Source organism: Denticeps clupeoides, chromosome 2 (assembly GCF_900700375.1).
Source record: "Denticeps clupeoides chromosome 2, fDenClu1.1, whole genome shotgun sequence".
Taxonomy (NCBI): domain Eukaryota; kingdom Metazoa; phylum Chordata; class Actinopteri; order Clupeiformes; family Denticipitidae; genus Denticeps; species Denticeps clupeoides.
Window position 1 is genome coordinate 1,539,567 of NC_041708.1, and position 18,145 is coordinate 1,557,711.

The following is an 18,145-nucleotide window of genomic DNA, read 5'->3' on the forward strand; positions in this document are numbered from 1 at the left end:
CCTGCTTCTGGTCATACGCAAGGTGTTACCCACAGGCTACTACCATCCCTGTAAACCAAACAACGCGTATATAGAAATATGCGTCCCGCTTGGACGTTAATGCGGGCGTGAACAGCGACGGGAGGGGTGTTGTGGTGCTAACACACTCGCATGTGTTGTGGACTGCACTTGAAGGGTGGTAGTAGCCTAGTGGGTAACACACTCGCCTGTGAACCAGAAGACCCAGGTTCAAATCCTGCTTACTACCATCGTGTCCCTGAGCAGGACACTTAACCCTGAGTGTCTCCAGGGGGGGACGTCCTGTAACTAACGACTGTAAGTCGCTCTGGAAAGGACGGACCACAAAGTCCCAGGTTCAATCCCCACTCACTACCACACACTAAACCTGGAGTGTCCCCGTCCCTACCCAACGCGAGTCACGCTGGACAACGCAAGCGAGTCGTGTTTCTCGGCGTCGTGATGTTTTCGTAGGGAGCATCGGGGATCACGTAATTACCCTCCATTACTCCTACACAGCGGCGTACAAATCTTAAGGAACGCGCCTCGGCGCCCAACACCCCTACTTTAAATCCCCGCACTCCAGTCAACCTCAATTTACCTGGTTGCCAGGGAAACGCGCCTGGGAGCCGGCCCAGCCATTTTTATCCATTTCTGCCAAATTGATCATTTGAGGAGCCGCGCCAACGGGGGGAAAGAAGCAGGACGAGACGGGAAGAAAGGAAAATGCGGTTTTACGGTTTTATTTTAGGCCGGGCGATCGAGTCCCGGGTGAGAGGCGGTGTTGAGGGAAAACAGCTCGCCGAGAGCGATAATGCCGGACAGGCCGCTTCAGCCTCCATCTTCCCGCCGACCCCGGCACAGCGGGTTCACAAAGCGCCCGAGTCGTCGTGGAATCAGAGCAAAGACTACAGGGGCCGGCACCGTTTTAAAAAAAAATATATAGTGAATGTTTGGCCCCATTAATTTACACTTAAACGTTTAATAAGAGTTGAAGAAGTCATGGACAGTTGTGTATAGAGAACATTTACATTTACGGCATTTACCAGACGGCCGTATCCAGAGCGACTTACAACGTGCTTCCATGTCACCATGGATGAAGTGGTCAGTTCTGGTTCACCAGGACCCCCAACTATGAATACAATCTTTTTATTCACTCTGTTCTAGTTTCTATACAGAAGAAGGTTACAAGTTCATCTAAATCTTCTCTAAAGAGGAAGGTCTTGAGCTGCCGTGTGAAGGTGCTCAGTGACTGAGCTGGAAGTTCATTCCACCACCGAGGGGCCAAGACGGAGAAGAGTCTAGATGAGCGTCTTCCTTTTACCTTCAGAGATGGAGGGACCAGGCGAGCAGTACTGGAGGCTCGGAGTATACCAGGTGCAGTGTGAGGTGTAATGAGGGCTGTGAGGTAGGATGGTGCTACTCCATGTTTGGCTTTGTATTTGAACCTGATGCGTGCAGCTACTGGGAGCCAGTGGAGGGAACGTAGCAGAGGGGCGGTGTGGAGAACTTGGGAAGGTTGAAGATCAGTCGTGCTGCTGCATTTTGTAGAACATGTATAATCGTAATTCATATTCACCCCAAAATACAGATAATTGTAAAAAATAAATACCGGATTTTCCAGGTTTTCTTTTGTTTTCATATTCAGTTCCAGCTATTGCTGATGCACAACTATGCTAACCGCTGTGAAGTATATATTCACTTTCCACGTTTTATATCCCGTCTCTCCGTGCACCACGTGGAGCGGAATAAAGGCCAAAGCTTCACCTGGCGTGTGGCGTGTAACCAGGTTCTCAATTCTTTGGATCAAATAGAATGGTTTCTGATGAGTGTTCTAAAAAAAAAAAAAAACCCACAGACCGCGTATAGAAGGTTTTCTCTGGCCTCATATCAAGTAATTAGCAGCAGAACCGGCCCGTTTGGAACCTGGCGATTGAACGGCCTTCTGTTCGTGTCTTTTTCGGCTTGCCCACCTGACGCACAGGCGGGCCTTTGAGAAGGACGCCCCTCAACGTGGCGCCTGTCATTCTGGGCCCGGAGAGACACACACGGCCCATTGATCCGGCCCGGCCTGGCCGCAGCGGCCGTGTTTACTTGCCGGCCTGTACAGTAGCTCCTTCACGACCCATAAAGCCCTTTTCACGGCCACAGGGGCGGGGTCGCCCCACCCCCCGAGAGCGAGGTTCCCCACTTCCTGCCACGTCCAACCCACCAAGATCTCAATAAACAGAGGACGACGCAGGATTGGACAATAACAATATTAACCAGCAATAATGTAGGCAATCACACAAATTATTATCGCAGTAATAACGCGTTTCCACGTGAGGCCTGACGTTGTCGGTTTACGGTTGCCTAGCAACATATGAGGGGAAGGCGAGTAACACAGAACTCTAATGGCCCGCGGTAATGAGGGGGTCATTATCCAGGATTCCACTTGGCTCGGCCAATCAGACTTCGGGACGCTCCTAATAACGGCTCTTGTTTCGTCTGCTGCCCGTATAAACCCTGATATTAAAACACCGCTTTACGTCTCGCACCTCCGGCGGGATGAAAAGCGGCATTTTGTTGCATAATTCGCGCCGTTTTGTGGATAATCGCCTCTTTGACGGGTGCTGGCGTTCGATGCAGGTGACCTCCTCGCGCAGGCCGTCGGAATGGCAGAGTTGTGCGAGGCGGCCGTCGTGACGCCCCCCACGCATGCACAGGACGGGAAAGTCAGGAGTGACTCACTTCCTGTCTAATCTCTGCTCGCCGCATGAGGGGGGGATTAGAGGGGGGGATTAAAACCCCGGAGGAGAGGCGGTGTGTGTCGGTGTGGTAGAGAGAGGCAGACAGACAGAGGGGAGAACGAGGAGCGGCGAGACAAAGGCGGGCGGCTCTTCTGGAATGACTCAATTCCTCCATAAACGTCTATTTTTAAGCCTGTGCATCACTCCAGCCAGCAAATGCATTCAAATACAATGTGTTGCCACACACGCAAACACAACTCACACACACAACACACCATACTCACTCACAATGCACACAACACACCACTCACAATGCACAAGCAAACACCATGCCACATGCGCACAACACGTGCACCCAACACGCCACATGCATGCAACACACCATACACACTCATATTGCACACGCAAACCCCATGCCACATGCACACAACCCATGCACCAAACACTCAACATGCCACACGTGTAACACACCTTGCATGCACAGAACATACACCCAAAATGCTACATGCCACGAATGCAACACACAATGCACGCAACTCGCACATGCATCACAACTCACATGCATACAACATGAACCCAACACGCCACAGACAAGCATACAACAGTGATACACACATGCACACAACTGGTACCAGGACTCTAATATTAGAAAATAAAATATGAAAGTGCAGTTAATCTTGAACGGATGATGAGTCCGAAATTCAGATGCTGAATACAGATGATGGATGTTTGTTCAGTTTCCAAATTCAGTTCAGTTTAAATGGGCAAACAGCGCCACCTGGTGACCAACATCCATACACACATTCACGAGAGGAGAACAAGCCACCATAAACACAAATTAATAAAATGGTGACAAACTTTGCCTCAGTCAGAAGTGTCACCCATGAACTGCAGTTACAGTAAATATTGAAACTGATCAGGATTACAGCCCCCAACTATCCCCGTTTCAGGGTCACCGTTAGTCAAAACGCATTCAGGAATATTCATTATGCAAAGCAGTTCATAAATATTCAGGCTAAAACAATAACATATGCAAAATGCATCAAGGTCACTAATAACAAACTATTAGGACACAGCATGCAAATGTCAACACACACACACACAGTACGCTGAATGACTGGAGTGAACATGCGCACCATGCATGGCTGCAATCGCATGGGAGTGAAAAAAAAAAAAGACCCTGGGCGTAAACAAAGCTGCCATTCTAATTTAATATCCAGGTCACTTCAGTAACGCAGGACGGATCGCCTTCACACACACACACACACACACACATGCAGCATTGCAAGCGTTTATGCCAGTAAAGACACTCAAGAGAATGAAACTTTTCCTAAAATCCAGTCCACCCCGCTGCTCAACCATCGTCATCTCAGGTTGGATAAACTCGGGACACAAAACCATGTAAAAAATAACCTATATGTGCAACCGACGAGCAGCGCTCTGTTCGCCACAGAATACGGACTAAATATCAAGATGGATTTTGATGTTGAAGGGAAAACAACAATATTAACGAAGTAACAACAGAATAATGCTACAAGGAATAATATGCAAATATAATAAAATGTGCTACAATACAATAACGCGTAGTAATAAAAAATGTACTACAAGTAGTAACATGAAATTATATTAAAAATGAGTAAAAAATTGACAATAACACGTAATAATAATAAGGACTACACGTACTAACAAAAAACAATACAAGGTGACTGTAATAATGTGCAATAAAAAAGTTTTATGTAATAATATGTAATAAAAAGGGACTACATGTACTAACAAATAACAATACAAAGTGACTGTAATAATGTGTAATAAAAAGGTTTTATGTAATAATGTGCAATAAAAAGGGACTACATGTAGTAATAAAATGATATAATAATAATAAATGGTTTCGGGTATTGTGAGGATATTAATACTGGGAACAGGGAGCGAGTGGTGAGAACCCGAGTGCGTGTGAATGTATAATCTCCCCCCCGCAACTGAGGACCTCGGGCCAGAAATAAAGTCTTTGCCTTCACCTTTTTTAATGCAGTCTTACAGACCCACGTACATCATGAAGCAGGGAAGCCGCTCCTCGCCACAGTCTTCATTAAAAACAATACTAAAATTCATTTACAACAACAGAGGAGGAGGAGGAGGCTCACTCGCCCTCCCAGAGTCCTCCTGTTTTTTTTGCTTTGCCTTCACTGGCGGAAGGAAAAGGAGAGTGGGATGAAATAAAGCAGTTGCCCACCACCAGAACCTGACGGTTTCCTTTAAAAACATTAACCTGAAGCATTGCTCAAGATAAATAGTATAACATGAAGAAGACAAAACCGAGAGATGAGAGAAGAGAGCTGGCCACAGTCCCTCCAGGTCATGATTAATATTGGTTTCTTTTCTGTCTTGGAGGAAAGAAAAAGAATCTGATTGGTCTCCTTCCTGATTCCACAAGGATGATCGATTTCGGCCACTCCCACTTCACCAGTTAATTGCAGCACTGGCTGCTGCGGCTTTGGGGGGCGGAGTCATGCAGAACCACACCCGGGCCGGCCCGGCCTGCTGCGCCTGATCCGGGCTGAGGCTCACTCTTCGGCAGCTTCTTAGCTGTGGAACGAGAGGAACCGCAGGGTTACCACCAGACTGTAGAACGTACCACATGCTGGTAATATGTCATATTCCGTTCCAACCGTTCTGGTTGGCTGCGAGAAGTCCAGGGCGTGGCTATATTTTCTTATTAGTAGTCCGGCAGTGCTTGCCACAGCTTACCAATGGCCATGAAGATCTCGTTCACGTTCATGGCAGTCTTGGCCGAGGTCTCCATGAAGAGTAGACCGTTATCTTCAGCGTACGCCTGGGCTTCCTGTAGGGGTCAAAAGTCATAACAGTAAAACTGGCATTTACCAGACGTCCTTATCCAGAGCGACTTAGTCCCCTCCTGGAGACACTCAGGGTTAAGTGTCCTGCTCAGGGACAAAATGGTAGTAAGTGGGGTTTGAACCTGGGTCTTCTGGTTCATAGAAGAATGTGTTACCTGCCAGGCTACCACCACCCCCCTCCCCCCAGAAAGCCAACAGGAGTCACGTCCACTTCATTCCCCCACAATCCCTTTCATACAACACCAACCCTTTTTGGGGTTCCCTGAATACAAAAATCGCACAAATGATCCATACATCGCGTTTTGATCAGTTCTACTTGTGTTTAATTTGCATTTTGGGCGTTTACCAAACAACTGGGGAAAAAAAAAATCCAGTGAAATAAAAATAATAATTTACGCGCAGAACCGAACAGAACCGAAGATCAAATCAACCCGAGATCCCATGGAACAGAACGGGGGCTTACCTGGACCTCCACGGCCCTCTTCTGGGCGAGGTCGGCCTTGTTCCCCGACAGAGCGATGACGATGTTGGGGTTGGCCTGCTTCTGCAGCTCCTTCACCCAGCTTTTCGCTCGGCTAAAGCTGTCCTGAGGAACAGAAGAAGCGCGGCGTTCAGTTCCACAAGAGAGATCCCCTACAGGAATTCATACGTGTCAGGAGACACGCAACACGTAACCGTGCAGAAGAAAACAGCAGTGGTAGTAGCCTAGTGGGTAACACACTCGCCTATGAACCAGAAGACCCGGGTTCGAATCCCACTTACTACCATTGTGTCCCTGAGCAAGACATTTAACCCTGAGTGTCTCCAGGGAGACTGTCCCTGTAACTACTGACTGTAAGTCGCTCTGGATAAGGGCGTCTGATAAATGCTGTAAATGTAAATGTAAAACAAGAGAAAAACCGTATTAATATCAGTCTTTGCTCCAGTAGGAAAATGAAGAAGAAATCGCATTTTCACTCTGCGTGTGTGTTTGTGCATGATTGTGTGTGCCAGTAATTTCTAGAAGCAGCCTTCGCTTTCGCTTCAGCGTGAAGTGGGCGGGCCTTACTGCGTTGGTGATGTCGTAGACGATGATGGCCGCCTGCGCTCCTCGGTAGTACATGGGCGCCAGGCTGTGGTAGCGCTCCTGCCCTGCCGTGTCCCAGATCTCGAACTTCACCGTCGTGTCGTCCAGACAGACGGTCTGTGTGAGAAACGCAGCTGCGCACACACACACACACACACACACACAGACACGCAGACACACAAGCAGACACACAAGCAGACACACACGCAGACACACACGCAGACACACACGCAGACACACACGCAGACACGCGCACACACACACACAGACACGCGCACACACACACACAGACACGCGCAGAGACACGCGCACAGAGACACACACACACACACGCAGAGACATATACACACACACAGACACACGCGCAGAGACATATACACACACACAGACACACACGCACAGAGACACACACAGACACACACGCAGAGACATATACACACACACAGACACACACGCAGAGACATATACACACACGCGCACAGAGACACAGACAGACACACGCGCACAGAGACATACACACACACAGACACACACACAGACACACGCAAAGACACACGCACGAACACAGACACATAGACAGACACATAGAAAGACGCACGCACGCACACACACACACACACACAGACACAGAGAGGGGTTTTCAGGAGGAATCACACGTGATTCACACGTTTCATTGTATTCGTTAAAACCACACACCACAACTCAACTCAACATTTTTAAACCCTCGGGTGAACTAGACCTACGTGTCCAACATGTGTGTGTGGTGGACCGGTACCTCCGATGGTGCTCTCCTGGAACTCGTGGAACTGTCCCTTCACGAAGCGCAGGACCAGGCTGGACTTCCCCACTGCCGACTCGCCCAGCAGGACCAGCTTAAACTGGCAGATCTTATTTCCTGCTGCCGCTCCTCCACGGGCTGCCATGGCGCTGGGCAGATGCTGGCCAGAGAGAGGGGCTGTGGCCGGACTGCGGCGATGGCGGGAAACCTCCGCAAAGCTCCTGTGCAGAAATCATCATACTTGCTGTTAACTACGTAGAGTGGTGTAGAGCCACCGCCCATATCCAGCGTTGTTTGCACCTTTTTTTTAATGCATGTGCTCAAAAATGATACGTATCCGGATGCAATACCTGCGTAATTTCAATGGGGTAGTGTTTTTGCTAAAGAAAGAAAGTGAAGTGATTGTCATTGTGCAGCACAGCACACGGTGACACAACAAAATGTGTCCTCTGTATTTAACCATCACCCCCGGTGAGCAGTGGGCCGCCATGACAGCCGCCTGGTGAGCAGTGTGTGGGGACCACCACATAACTCCACATATGCAAACCTTCCCCAATGCAAACCTTCTTCAGCCTGCTGCCATCAGGGAGGAGACTGCGGAGTCTCCAGGCCAGGACCAGCAGACTGAAGGACAGCTTCACCCATCAGGCGGTCAGGAAACTCAACTCCCTCCCGGCTCTGCCCCCACACCCCTCACTCCCCTCTTCTGCTCCACAAACTTTCTGAACTCTAAATCACACAAACTGACCATGCACCAGTCACTCTGTGCAGCTCTGGTCTGCCATCTACCTCACTTTCACTTCGTCACTTTAAACTTAAAACTCTGTTGCACTATTGGTTTTTGCACTCTCCTGATGTTGCACTCTCCACCATGTGCCCTTATTTGTATATGGTGTTTTTAAAATTGTATATTGTGCCTTTCTTTTTAAATTGTATTTATACTCTGTTTTCGTTACTGTTACTGTTTTTGTATTTAATGTTATTTTTATGGGTCAGAGAGTAACGTAATTTCAATTCTCTGCATGTCCTGTACATGTGGCAGAATTGACAATAAAGTTGACTTGACTTGACTTGACTTGACTTGATATGTTCAACAAAAAGTGGAGACCTGACCTCCACAGTCACCGGACCTGAACTCAATCCAGATGGTTTGGGGTGAGCTGGACCAACAAGTGCTAAACGCCTCTGGGAACTCCTTCAAGACTGTTGGAGAAGCATTTCAGGTGACGACCTCTTGAAGCTCATCGAGAGAATGCCAAGAGTGTGCAAAGCAGTAACCAGAGCAAAGAAACTAGAATATAAAACATGTTTTCACTTATTTCACCTTTTTTTGTTAAGTACAGAACTCCACATGTGTTCATTCATAGTTTTGATGCCTTCAGTGAGAATCTACCAACGTAAATGGTCACGAACATAAAGAAAACACGTTGAATGTGTCTTTGGCCTGTACTGTACGAATCTTAATTTAGTCCCAAAACCCCACTGTGTCAAGCTACATGTCTTATTTGCGGTATTTAATCCTACAGCCGGTTTCATTTCCCATTCCTCGTAGATTACACCACGACAGGTTAGACTTCGGGAATTCCCAGCACGTCGGCATTAACCATTACGTTTATTATCAGCCAGGTACTGTCGCCAGCCTGCTCCGCCACCAGTTTGGTTTGGTGTCTCCCCCCGTCTGGCACAAACACCCAAATTTCGAGATGACTTTAAAGCCGCCGCACGTCAACGCTGGAAATTCCTGTAAAGAATGCAGCGGGCCCGGTGCTAAAGGAAGTCTCCAATCCACCGGACAGGCAGCAACGAGAGGGACCCTGGACACTGTCTGAGGGAGAAAAGCACACGAACCTTGTACAGGGGCATTTCAAACCCTCCCCAATATTAAACCGCAACATTACCACCCCCAGATGCGTGGCGTGAACAAGACCGTTCCCCGTCCAGTGTTTCCAGGGAAGGCCTCGGAGGGGCAGCGGTTCTCGGCAGTGGAGGACTAGTTAACAGGCCGACTAGCCGGTTAGCTGTCAGACAGCAGAAAGTTGACGCGAAGGGTGGCTTACCCCAAAAGGCGATTCCCCGGCGAGTGAAAGGCCGCCGGTGAACTTTTGGCGTCCTTTCTCCACCACTTTTTTTTTGTTGTTGTTGTTGTCGGAGGTTTTTTTTTTTTTTTTTATCCCCAGACGACGCCTGCAACTCGGCTCGGTTCTTGTATAACTTTCTTCCGGGAACGGACGGCAACTTCCGCATACGGGTACCGCGACGGTGGCGGGAGCAGCCAATAGGAGACCGCGAAGCGCGGACGGGCTGTGACGACAACACGAGGTGGCCACGCCCACACGCGCCCGCTCTCACCACGGGGAGGCGCCACAGAATAAATAACGCGACATCTCACAGCCTTCCCGAATATTATAGTAAATATGAACTAAATCAGATCAATTATTCGCTTAAATCAACCAAGAAACTTGATTTTTCTTTGTTTTCTCTTAACTGGAGAGAGATGAGCTGCGAATTGCCTGGTACCGGGAAGTGAATCTTATTACAAGAACCCGAAAAAAAGTGCGTGAGAAGCGGTACAGGGTCGCAGCCAGAGAACGCCAGCCTGGTTCCTTTAAAGGAGAACTTGCTGACGTGCACTAGAATATGGCACATTGTCGTTGCGCTTTATACACCATGGACCGAAATTCAATTCCTTGTGCGTGTTCTCTCATCCTAATCGATGAACCTTGATATAAAACAACGCTTTAAATTGCCTACGCGACTGATGACGTCATACACGCATGGCGCAACGTGGCTTATGCTAGTGAAAAGTGAAGTGAAATTCTTGTCATTGTGATACACAGCAGCACAGCACACGGTGCACACAGTGAAATTTGTCCTCTGCATTTAACCCATCACCCAGTGGAGCAGTGTGTGGGGATGGAGACTTTGCTCAGTGGCACCTTGGCAGACCGAGATTCGAACTGATTACGGGGCCACTTGCTTAACCTCTAGGCCACCGCTGCCCCTCAAGTGCGTCTCAAACAAATAAGAAAATGTCAACCTTCTACCCTTCAGCCCCGACCAGGCACTGTGGACAGTAGGCTACCGTGCGAGGGTTTCAGTCTGTAGGGAAGCTGGTTAATGTTTTTTTCATCTTCCCACCAGTGATTCTGAAGTGGTCCAGGATCGAAGTGTCTAAAATGATTGAAAAAGCCATTTTTAGAAGAGCTGAACTGGGCGTCGGTCTCTCCCAACTCTGTAAACCAATGAACCATCTCCTACAAGCAGAAGTCTACAGATAGAGAACAATACCGTGTTGCTGCTCGGAGTCTCTTTCTCTGTGCACGTCATGTCATTGTTTCACAGAAAAAAAGGGGAATTCTGTATGAAAGCGCTTTAGGTAAATTGATATTTGATCAGTGGTGGGAAGCTCAGGCCCAGAGTTCTTCTGAACAGACGTCGCGGCCGCCGACGTACCGCGCGCATAATAAATACAGCGGAAAATACAACACGAGGGCCCAGATGTGATATACTTCAGATATCCATTCAGAGTCTCCGCCCATTCATATTTAAAAGTGGCTCTGAGGTTTCACCTCGAGGGTTCACATCAAGTGGACAGGAGACACATTACATTATGTTATATTACATTACATTATGAAGCACTTTCATTAATGAGCTGTCGACTCGCCACGCACACAACTAAGCTATCAAATGGTATCGCGGCCCGACACACGATGGGTATTGAATAACAATCGAAAAATGAATGAATAAATAAAGGACGACGCCATACGGCGTATGGCTCTGTGAGGCCGCTCAACCTCTGACCCCGTGCACAGGCCCCGGACTCACGCATCGGGGCGCGGGTGTCCCCGGGTAGCACAAGGAAGGCGGCAGCGACGGAGCGAAGCAACCTGAGACGCGGAAAGATACGAGATCCCGTAATGGTGGCCCGCTACGGAGATGGGTTCCGGAGTGACGGGATCAAGGTAAATGAGTGAAAGGCCCTGGGAGTTCAAATGCTCAGGTGTTGGTGCTGGCACGAGGCCCACGTCCAGTCCAGATGTTTGTCACGTAGGTCTAGTTCGCCCGAGGGGTCAACGGGAACACAGTCTTTACTGGCAGGAGGTGACAAGTTGAGGACCGCTGAAACCTTCCCAGACCACCACAAGAGGGTCCAGTCTCCAGCCCGAGCCCAAACCAAGCCCTCATAGAAGGTCCCAGAAACCTTCAGTAGATGGTTTGACAGATTTTGCTACTTTTGTCTGAAATAGCACATGAAGTGATTGTCATTGCGAGATACTGCTGCACAGCACATGGTGCACACAGTGAAACGTGTCCTCTGTATTTAACCATCACCCTTAGTGAGCAGTGGGCAGGTATGACAGGCGCCCGGGGAGCAGTGTCCTTCATCAAGGGGACCTCAGTGGCACCATGGCGAATTGGGAACCGGCAACCTTCTGATTACGGGGCCACTTCCTTAACTGCTAGGCCACCACTGCCCCAATAATCCCAGTTTCCCTCGTTTTTTTTTTCCCTCTTCGGACAATCAGAATCGGTAACTGCCTGGGAGAAGAGAAAAACGACGCCTGGATTTGAGGTCCAGAGTCAAAGAGCCCTGGTTGAAGCCATTTGCTTTGAATGATTAATTGAACATTGATCAGTTTTCACTGTCGTCCATTCTGGACTTTTATTTCTGTGTTTGAATGAGTCGCCATGTTTTAAACAAGCTGAAATGGCGAAGTATTGAAAGTTAGCATGAAGTTTATGCATGCAGGCACGTTCTTCCTACTTCATTTCACTCAATCTGCTGTGCAGGATTGTACTTGTGCTCATTTCGGTGAATCTTTAGTACTTTCATTATGACACTTTCACATTATTTTGCATTTGTCAGGTTATGCAAAAATGCAAAAAAAGAGGAAAAATAGAATCAATGAAAGACAAACTCTCACATGGGTTTAAGTATCAAAGTAAATATTTTTATTGTATCTGTCAGTGTAGTAGTATCATCATGCTCGTAATCTGAGTACAGGAGTAAAGGGAGAGTCCGCTTGGTCGTCGATTTGAACTCCTCATGCAAGTTATCGCCGCATTTCCACGCCACGTGCCCCCTTCTCCCCTTGTCGTATCGGCCAAGGACGATGGGGAGACCCTGTAAACGTTTCTCGATGGATGAAATACCGTTCTGGTTACATGAAGAATATCATTTGCAAAAGCAATTCTAAAATTCCTAAAGTGAAGCGCAGATCGTAAAGCGCAGAGTCAACAGCGAACACAGATTCAAAGCATCTCCTTTCTATGGCAAACTAAAGGAAAATAAGTTTTACAAGATGGTAATAAGCTTATTATAACAGGGTTTATGACACGTGCAATGAATAAAATGAGCCAGTGTTGCCACTGTAATCTGTATGTATGAAAATGAAGTTGAGAAATATGTCCAGAATTAGTTTATGCATCTGTTAATTTTTCAGCGAACTGTGCATTAGTCTGCGGCTGGTTGGATATTGAATTTCTGATTAATTTTACTGCTGTTCCAGCTCAATTGCAGGGAACGGGCAGACAAATTACGCAAAACGGTTATTTACAGTCAGTGCATTTATATATAAAAAAAAAAAAACACTCTTTAATGCACCGTTTGTCTCCCACTTGTTTCCATGACGACTGTTTGTTTTACAGAGGCGACGCCAGAAGTAGCCCGGCTCTGAAAAAGCCAGGGAGAACGATCACTAACAGCCATATCTTTTTATCCACTTAAACATACAAAGCAATTATCCCAAATGAATGAGAAGATAGTGACTATTCTACGGCATTTACCAGACGCCCTTATCCAGAGCGACTTACAATCAGTATTTACAGGGACAGTCCCCCCCCGGAGACATTCAGTTAAGTGTCTTGCTCAGGGACACGATGGTAGTAAGTGGGATTTGAACCTGGGACTCTGTGGTTTTCTAGTTTATAGGCGAGTGTCTCACACTTTAGGCTAATTTCTGCTCTGTTTTTAAAAATAACGTTATCTGGGTGGTCGTAGCCTAGCGGGTAACGAACCAGAAGACCCAGGTTCAAATCCCACTTACCACCATCGTGTCCCTGAGCAGGACACTTAACCCTGAGTGTCTCCGGTGGGGGACTGTCCCTGTAACTACTGACTATAAGGCTCTCTGGATAAGAGCGTCTGGTAAATGCTGTAAAAACGTAATGAATTTGCGAAATTCGAAATGTGTCAAATGACCCGCAGCTCCGCTTAAGACGCTGATTACATAACACACCAGTGTGTGTGTGTGTGTGTGAGTGTGCGAGTGTGTATCGCGCGGTATTGCGTAATGTCCACTCTTCCTTTTAGCCGGCGTGTAAACGGCGGCTCTGTCACAGCTTTGTGGAGGGGGGTCCATGACGGGGCCCACAAAAGGCCTTCACTAAATGATTCATGTGTGTGGAGTAGACACCTGAACAAAGGTGAGACTTTAATTGCTGGAGACCGCTGGACCTCGGTGGCTTTCGCTCAGGGCCACACGTCCATTTTAAATCCTTCCCAGCCTCCCGGCCACTTAACAACGAACAGTCGTCACATGGGTGCTTTTCAAAATTCCATTTAATACAATTTTCCTGTCCATAAACATGGAACATTTACTTTCGCTGTATCCGTATCCGTATATTTATTCAAAAGCAACGTGCAAATGTTGAAACCAAAGCCTCTAAAATAACTTCCTGGCAATTAAAAGCAAAAGTGTGATGACCACCGTACTTCCCCTTTCCTGGATTTCGCTGGTGCAGACGAATCCATGCGGGGAAATGAGAGTCGGCGTTCCGTACGTGATAATAAACTGAGGGCGAGACCACTTCATCGCCAAGGACAAGCTGCGGAATTTTGGTTATGACCCGGGTCAGAATAGACTGGCTAAGGCGGATGTATATGTGCGTTTTTAGGTCCTTTAGTCGTTATTTAATAAGCAAATGAATTCCATGCAAAAGAAAGAAAGAAATTATTAATACATTACAATTTGCATTTCAATGCCTTATCCAGATTTGTGTAATAAAAAAAAAACGAAACACAATGCCACAGGAAGTGATTGGAGACGCATCGTAGTGGTTTTGCTACATATAACACCGTAGCGTCCGCCGTGTCGCTTGCTTTGGTCGGATGTGCGGCGCGTCTGGTTATACTCTGGAGAGTGTGGATTAGTGCGCCACGTGTCCTTTGGAATTCCGGCCCGTGTCCATCGGAATGTTAACACATTTCAGTCGGATACCTTTTCCTTAGGAAAAAGAATTAGCAACTTTACCATGCAAGAAGGTAAGATACGGTCGATAAAACCGCATTTCCAGGATAAATAGATACATAAAGGCATAGAGAGAGATTGAGATACAAGTAGAAATAAAATGCAGTATTTCATGATTATTCTGTGCACACCTAGAGTACAACCTCTATAACAGATTAAATTGGACTAATAATGATTTCCTATCAATCATTAACCATGAAACCTAGCAATGTATTATTAACAATGCAACTACAGCAAACAAAATATTAAAGGCTCTCTGTGATGTGATATACTGTAAAATGGTGTGAAAATCGACATAAAGTACATTTAACATGCCGCTGGTTTGCATAGAAGAGTTGTTGAGTCGAGACAGAACACCTGGATCAGGAAGTTCACCGCAAACAGACCAGTCCGGAAGGACCTCAGTCCATGAGGTCCAGGCACCAGGACGTCTCGGAGCTCTGGCTCTGACTCTGGTTCGGGGTCTGGGGGCCGACGCTGGACCTCCGGGACCCGGACTGCTCGCTGTCCCGACTCTCCATGGAGCCGTGTTCCCCCAGCAGACACTCCAGGCTGGTGTGTCCCACGCCGCCCGGATCCCCGCTGCCCAGGGGGAGGTCCATCGGACGCAGCGTTTCCAGCCTGATAGCACCTGAGCCCAAGGAGGAGCTAGAAGGCTGTCTGGGAAGAGTCGGAGGTGGTGTGGAGGAGGAGCAATCAGAGAAGATCTCGCTGATGTTTTCGTGGTTCAGCAGGATGGAGGTCTCCTGGTCTTGACCAACGACTGCAGGAGCGCGTAGGTGGTGCGGGTAGAGGTGCGGGTAGGTGCTGGGCATGGGAAGCAGCGAGTGGGTGGACGTGGGGGCGCTGGAGAGCAGGTTGGCATGGTCCGACCGGTGGGGAGGCTGTGTGCACAGGCTGGGCTGAGACTGACTGATGCCGGCGAGAGCTCCACCGCCATCGACCAGGGACGCCTGGAAGCCTGGGCTGATGCCGAGCAGGCAGGGGCCGGCGATGGAGCATTGGTGCCCGGTGTGGGAGGATGGGACGCAGCTGGTGGAGGGGCAGATGGCTCCAGGACTGGAGGGGGGCTGCTCTTGCTGAGAAAACGCTCCATCTCCTCCTGCCGCTGCACCTGAAACACGAAGGACTTCATTTGGATGCTTTTCCTCCAAAATTCACTGCACCTCAGCTCACCAGCGAATTATCATGCACGTTAGAGCTGAGAAGACACCAAAGTTGACATAGACCTGCAAGAAGCAACGTCTCTTAGCAACCGCTGGATGCCTAGATACAGGAACTCTGGGACGGGAGGCTTCGGGCCTTCAGATGATAGAAATATAACCAGTGGGTGGTTACCAGCCAGCACAGAAGTAAAAAACATGACCCACAAGCCGAGCCTGGAAAAACAAACGGCCTTCTGTGGAGGCCTGGCGTATAAAACAATCTGGTGCAACCACAGACACCGTATCAATTTATACCATTTGCGGAGATTCAGTCCTGACCTTCCAGCTCGTTTATGGCATTTACCAGACGTCAGTGACAGGGACAGTCCCTGGTGTTCCCGCTGTCAGGATCAAGTGTCTTGCTCAGTAAGCGGGGTCTGACCGCAGTCACCGTTCTTCTCGTGAATCCACTTCATCGACATGCTTACCGTGGGTCCAGCAGCTGTTGCCCAAGTGGCCGACATCCTCAGGGGGGCGGGGCTCGTGGTGATGGTGCATTCCCGCGCCGTGGCCCAGGACGCCGCTGCCCGACGCAGTTGGCACCACACGGACGCCGTAGGGGTAGGAGTAGTGGTGCATGGCCAGCTGGGCCTGAAGCAGATGCATCATGTGGTGCAGGTCCTTGGTCAGCTGGGACACTTCCTGGTTCAGGCAGCTCATCTGACAGGGAAGAGGTAAAAGAAAACGACAACACAACAATAACATGTATTTCTTATATGGCCCATAATCACATACAGTACGTCTTAACGGGCTTTGACACTTGACCCTTCTGCACACAAGTCGGAAAAACTCCACACAAAAACTGGAGGAGAGAGAAAAAAAGATGGGTGGTAGTAGCCTAGAGGGTACCACACTAGCCTATAAACCAGAAGACCCAGGTTCAAATCCCACTTACTACCCCTGAGCACTTAACCCTGAGTGTCTCCAGGGGGGGACTGTCCCTGTAACTACTGATTGTAAGTCCGGTAAATACTGTAAATGTAAAAAAAGGTTGGAATAAACGTTGGGGAGGAGTGATACAGAGAGGGACCCCCTTCCAGGGTAGAGTGAGCAGGGAAAAGGGTCGGGTTTTCCGTTTTTTACGTCCAGCAACTGTGTACAGGAGGACGTGAACTCAACTTCAACTTTAAGCACAGAACCAATGCAGTTGACGGACCGCCGTGAACTTCTGAAGAAAGAGAAGTTGTGCCATCAGGTCCTCACGAAAAAACGCCAGTCATCAGATACACGAGCTGCGCCGTGCGCCATCTGTTCTGCACTTTAGTGGGACAGAGCCTTTATGAGGACGGAGACGGTGTCTTCTGTGGCTCCAGGGAGGCCGGGTTCTGCGCTGCGTTCCCCAGAGCGGGCGGAGAAGGCGACATAAATAGGAGGGACAATCGCGAAGTCAGCGCTCCTCTCATCCGCATAGCAGAAATGCCCCTTGTAGGTTAATTAATGCCCCTTCAGACAGGATCTTCCGGAGCCCATCTGTGCGCGAGCGGGTTCGGTAATTAATACCACCCCGTCCCCAGCGCAGCGGGCGAGATCCATCTGTCCCCCGTCCCAGAGCCGGAGACCGCGATTAAACCCTCTTTTTCCCGGCAGGCTTCGCGCGCATCGTACCTTCTTGTTGAGCTGGCCGATGGTTTGCCTCACCTCCTCCGTCTCTTGCAGCAAAGTGGCATTAACGCGTGCAGAATCTGAGATAAAGGGACACGAGAGGGAGCCATTTTGAAGAAGAAACACGTTTAAAAGCACGCACACGTACGCTAGTCAATCAGTCATACCAAAAAAGAATTTCATAAGGTGTGGGGGCCTGGAGTATTTTACACGACTTCAGCCTCAGAATCCGACTTTTACTATCACCCAGTAAAGTTCCAGAAACGATATTGTCCTCTTGTTCTTTTTAATTAATCCTCCTGGCATGAGGACGGGGTTATTACTATGAGGAAAGGTTGTTGGCTTTAGAATTGCACACGTTATTATCATTATTGTTCTTCGAATATGACTAAACGGCCATTTTTCCTATAATACGCCACTGCAATGGTACCCGATCTTTGCATGTAACTCTTACAGAATTCATTTACTTAGTGAGATCTTTATATATATATTTTGTTGTCTTAAAGTCCATAAAAATATCTTTGAGAAAAAAAGCACAGAACACGGACGCAACGCGTCCTCTGCATTTAAGCATCACCCTCGGCGAGCAGTGGGCACCATAAGAAGGGCCCGGGGAGCAGCGCGTGGGGACGGTACCTTCATCGAGGGGACCTTGGTGGCACC

At 48.4% G+C, this 18,145-nt stretch overlaps 2 protein-coding genes across 7 annotated transcripts in view; both read right to left on the reverse strand.

The window, feature by feature from the left end:
- Nucleotides 1–4,723: 4,723 nt before the first annotated feature.
- Nucleotides 4,724–9,645, reverse strand: LOC114772692 (ras-related protein Rab-5C-like). Its single transcript, XM_028965517.1, has 6 exons — nucleotides 9,483–9,645; nucleotides 7,423–7,646; nucleotides 6,630–6,781; nucleotides 6,045–6,167; nucleotides 5,472–5,565; nucleotides 4,724–5,309 (listed from the first exon to the last, which is right to left on the reverse strand). The coding sequence occupies exons 2-6, from the start codon at nucleotides 7,568–7,570 to the stop codon at nucleotides 5,191–5,193; spliced, it is 636 nt and encodes a 211-aa protein (XP_028821350.1). The 5' UTR covers nucleotides 7,571–7,646; nucleotides 9,483–9,645; the 3' UTR covers nucleotides 4,724–5,190.
- A 3,888-nt stretch (nucleotides 9,646–13,533) lies between these two features.
- Nucleotides 13,534–18,145, reverse strand: part of LOC114768631 (potassium voltage-gated channel subfamily H member 4-like) — a 34,469-nt gene continuing 29,857 nt past the window's right edge. For 5 of the 6 annotated variants that reach the window (XM_028961047.1, XM_028961025.1, XM_028961036.1 and 2 more), the window contains 3 exons: nucleotides 17,486–17,562; nucleotides 16,309–16,540; nucleotides 13,534–15,789 (listed from right to left, as the gene is read on the reverse strand). In XM_028961047.1, the coding sequence (XP_028816880.1) occupies nucleotides 15,077–15,789; nucleotides 16,309–16,540; nucleotides 17,486–17,562 (1,022 nt within the window). In that variant the 3' untranslated portion in view covers nucleotides 13,534–15,076. Of the gene's footprint in view, nucleotides 15,790–15,822; nucleotides 16,055–16,308; nucleotides 16,541–17,485; nucleotides 17,563–18,145 lie in introns of those variants that run through there. The other variant, XM_028961068.1, reaches the window with a different exon arrangement.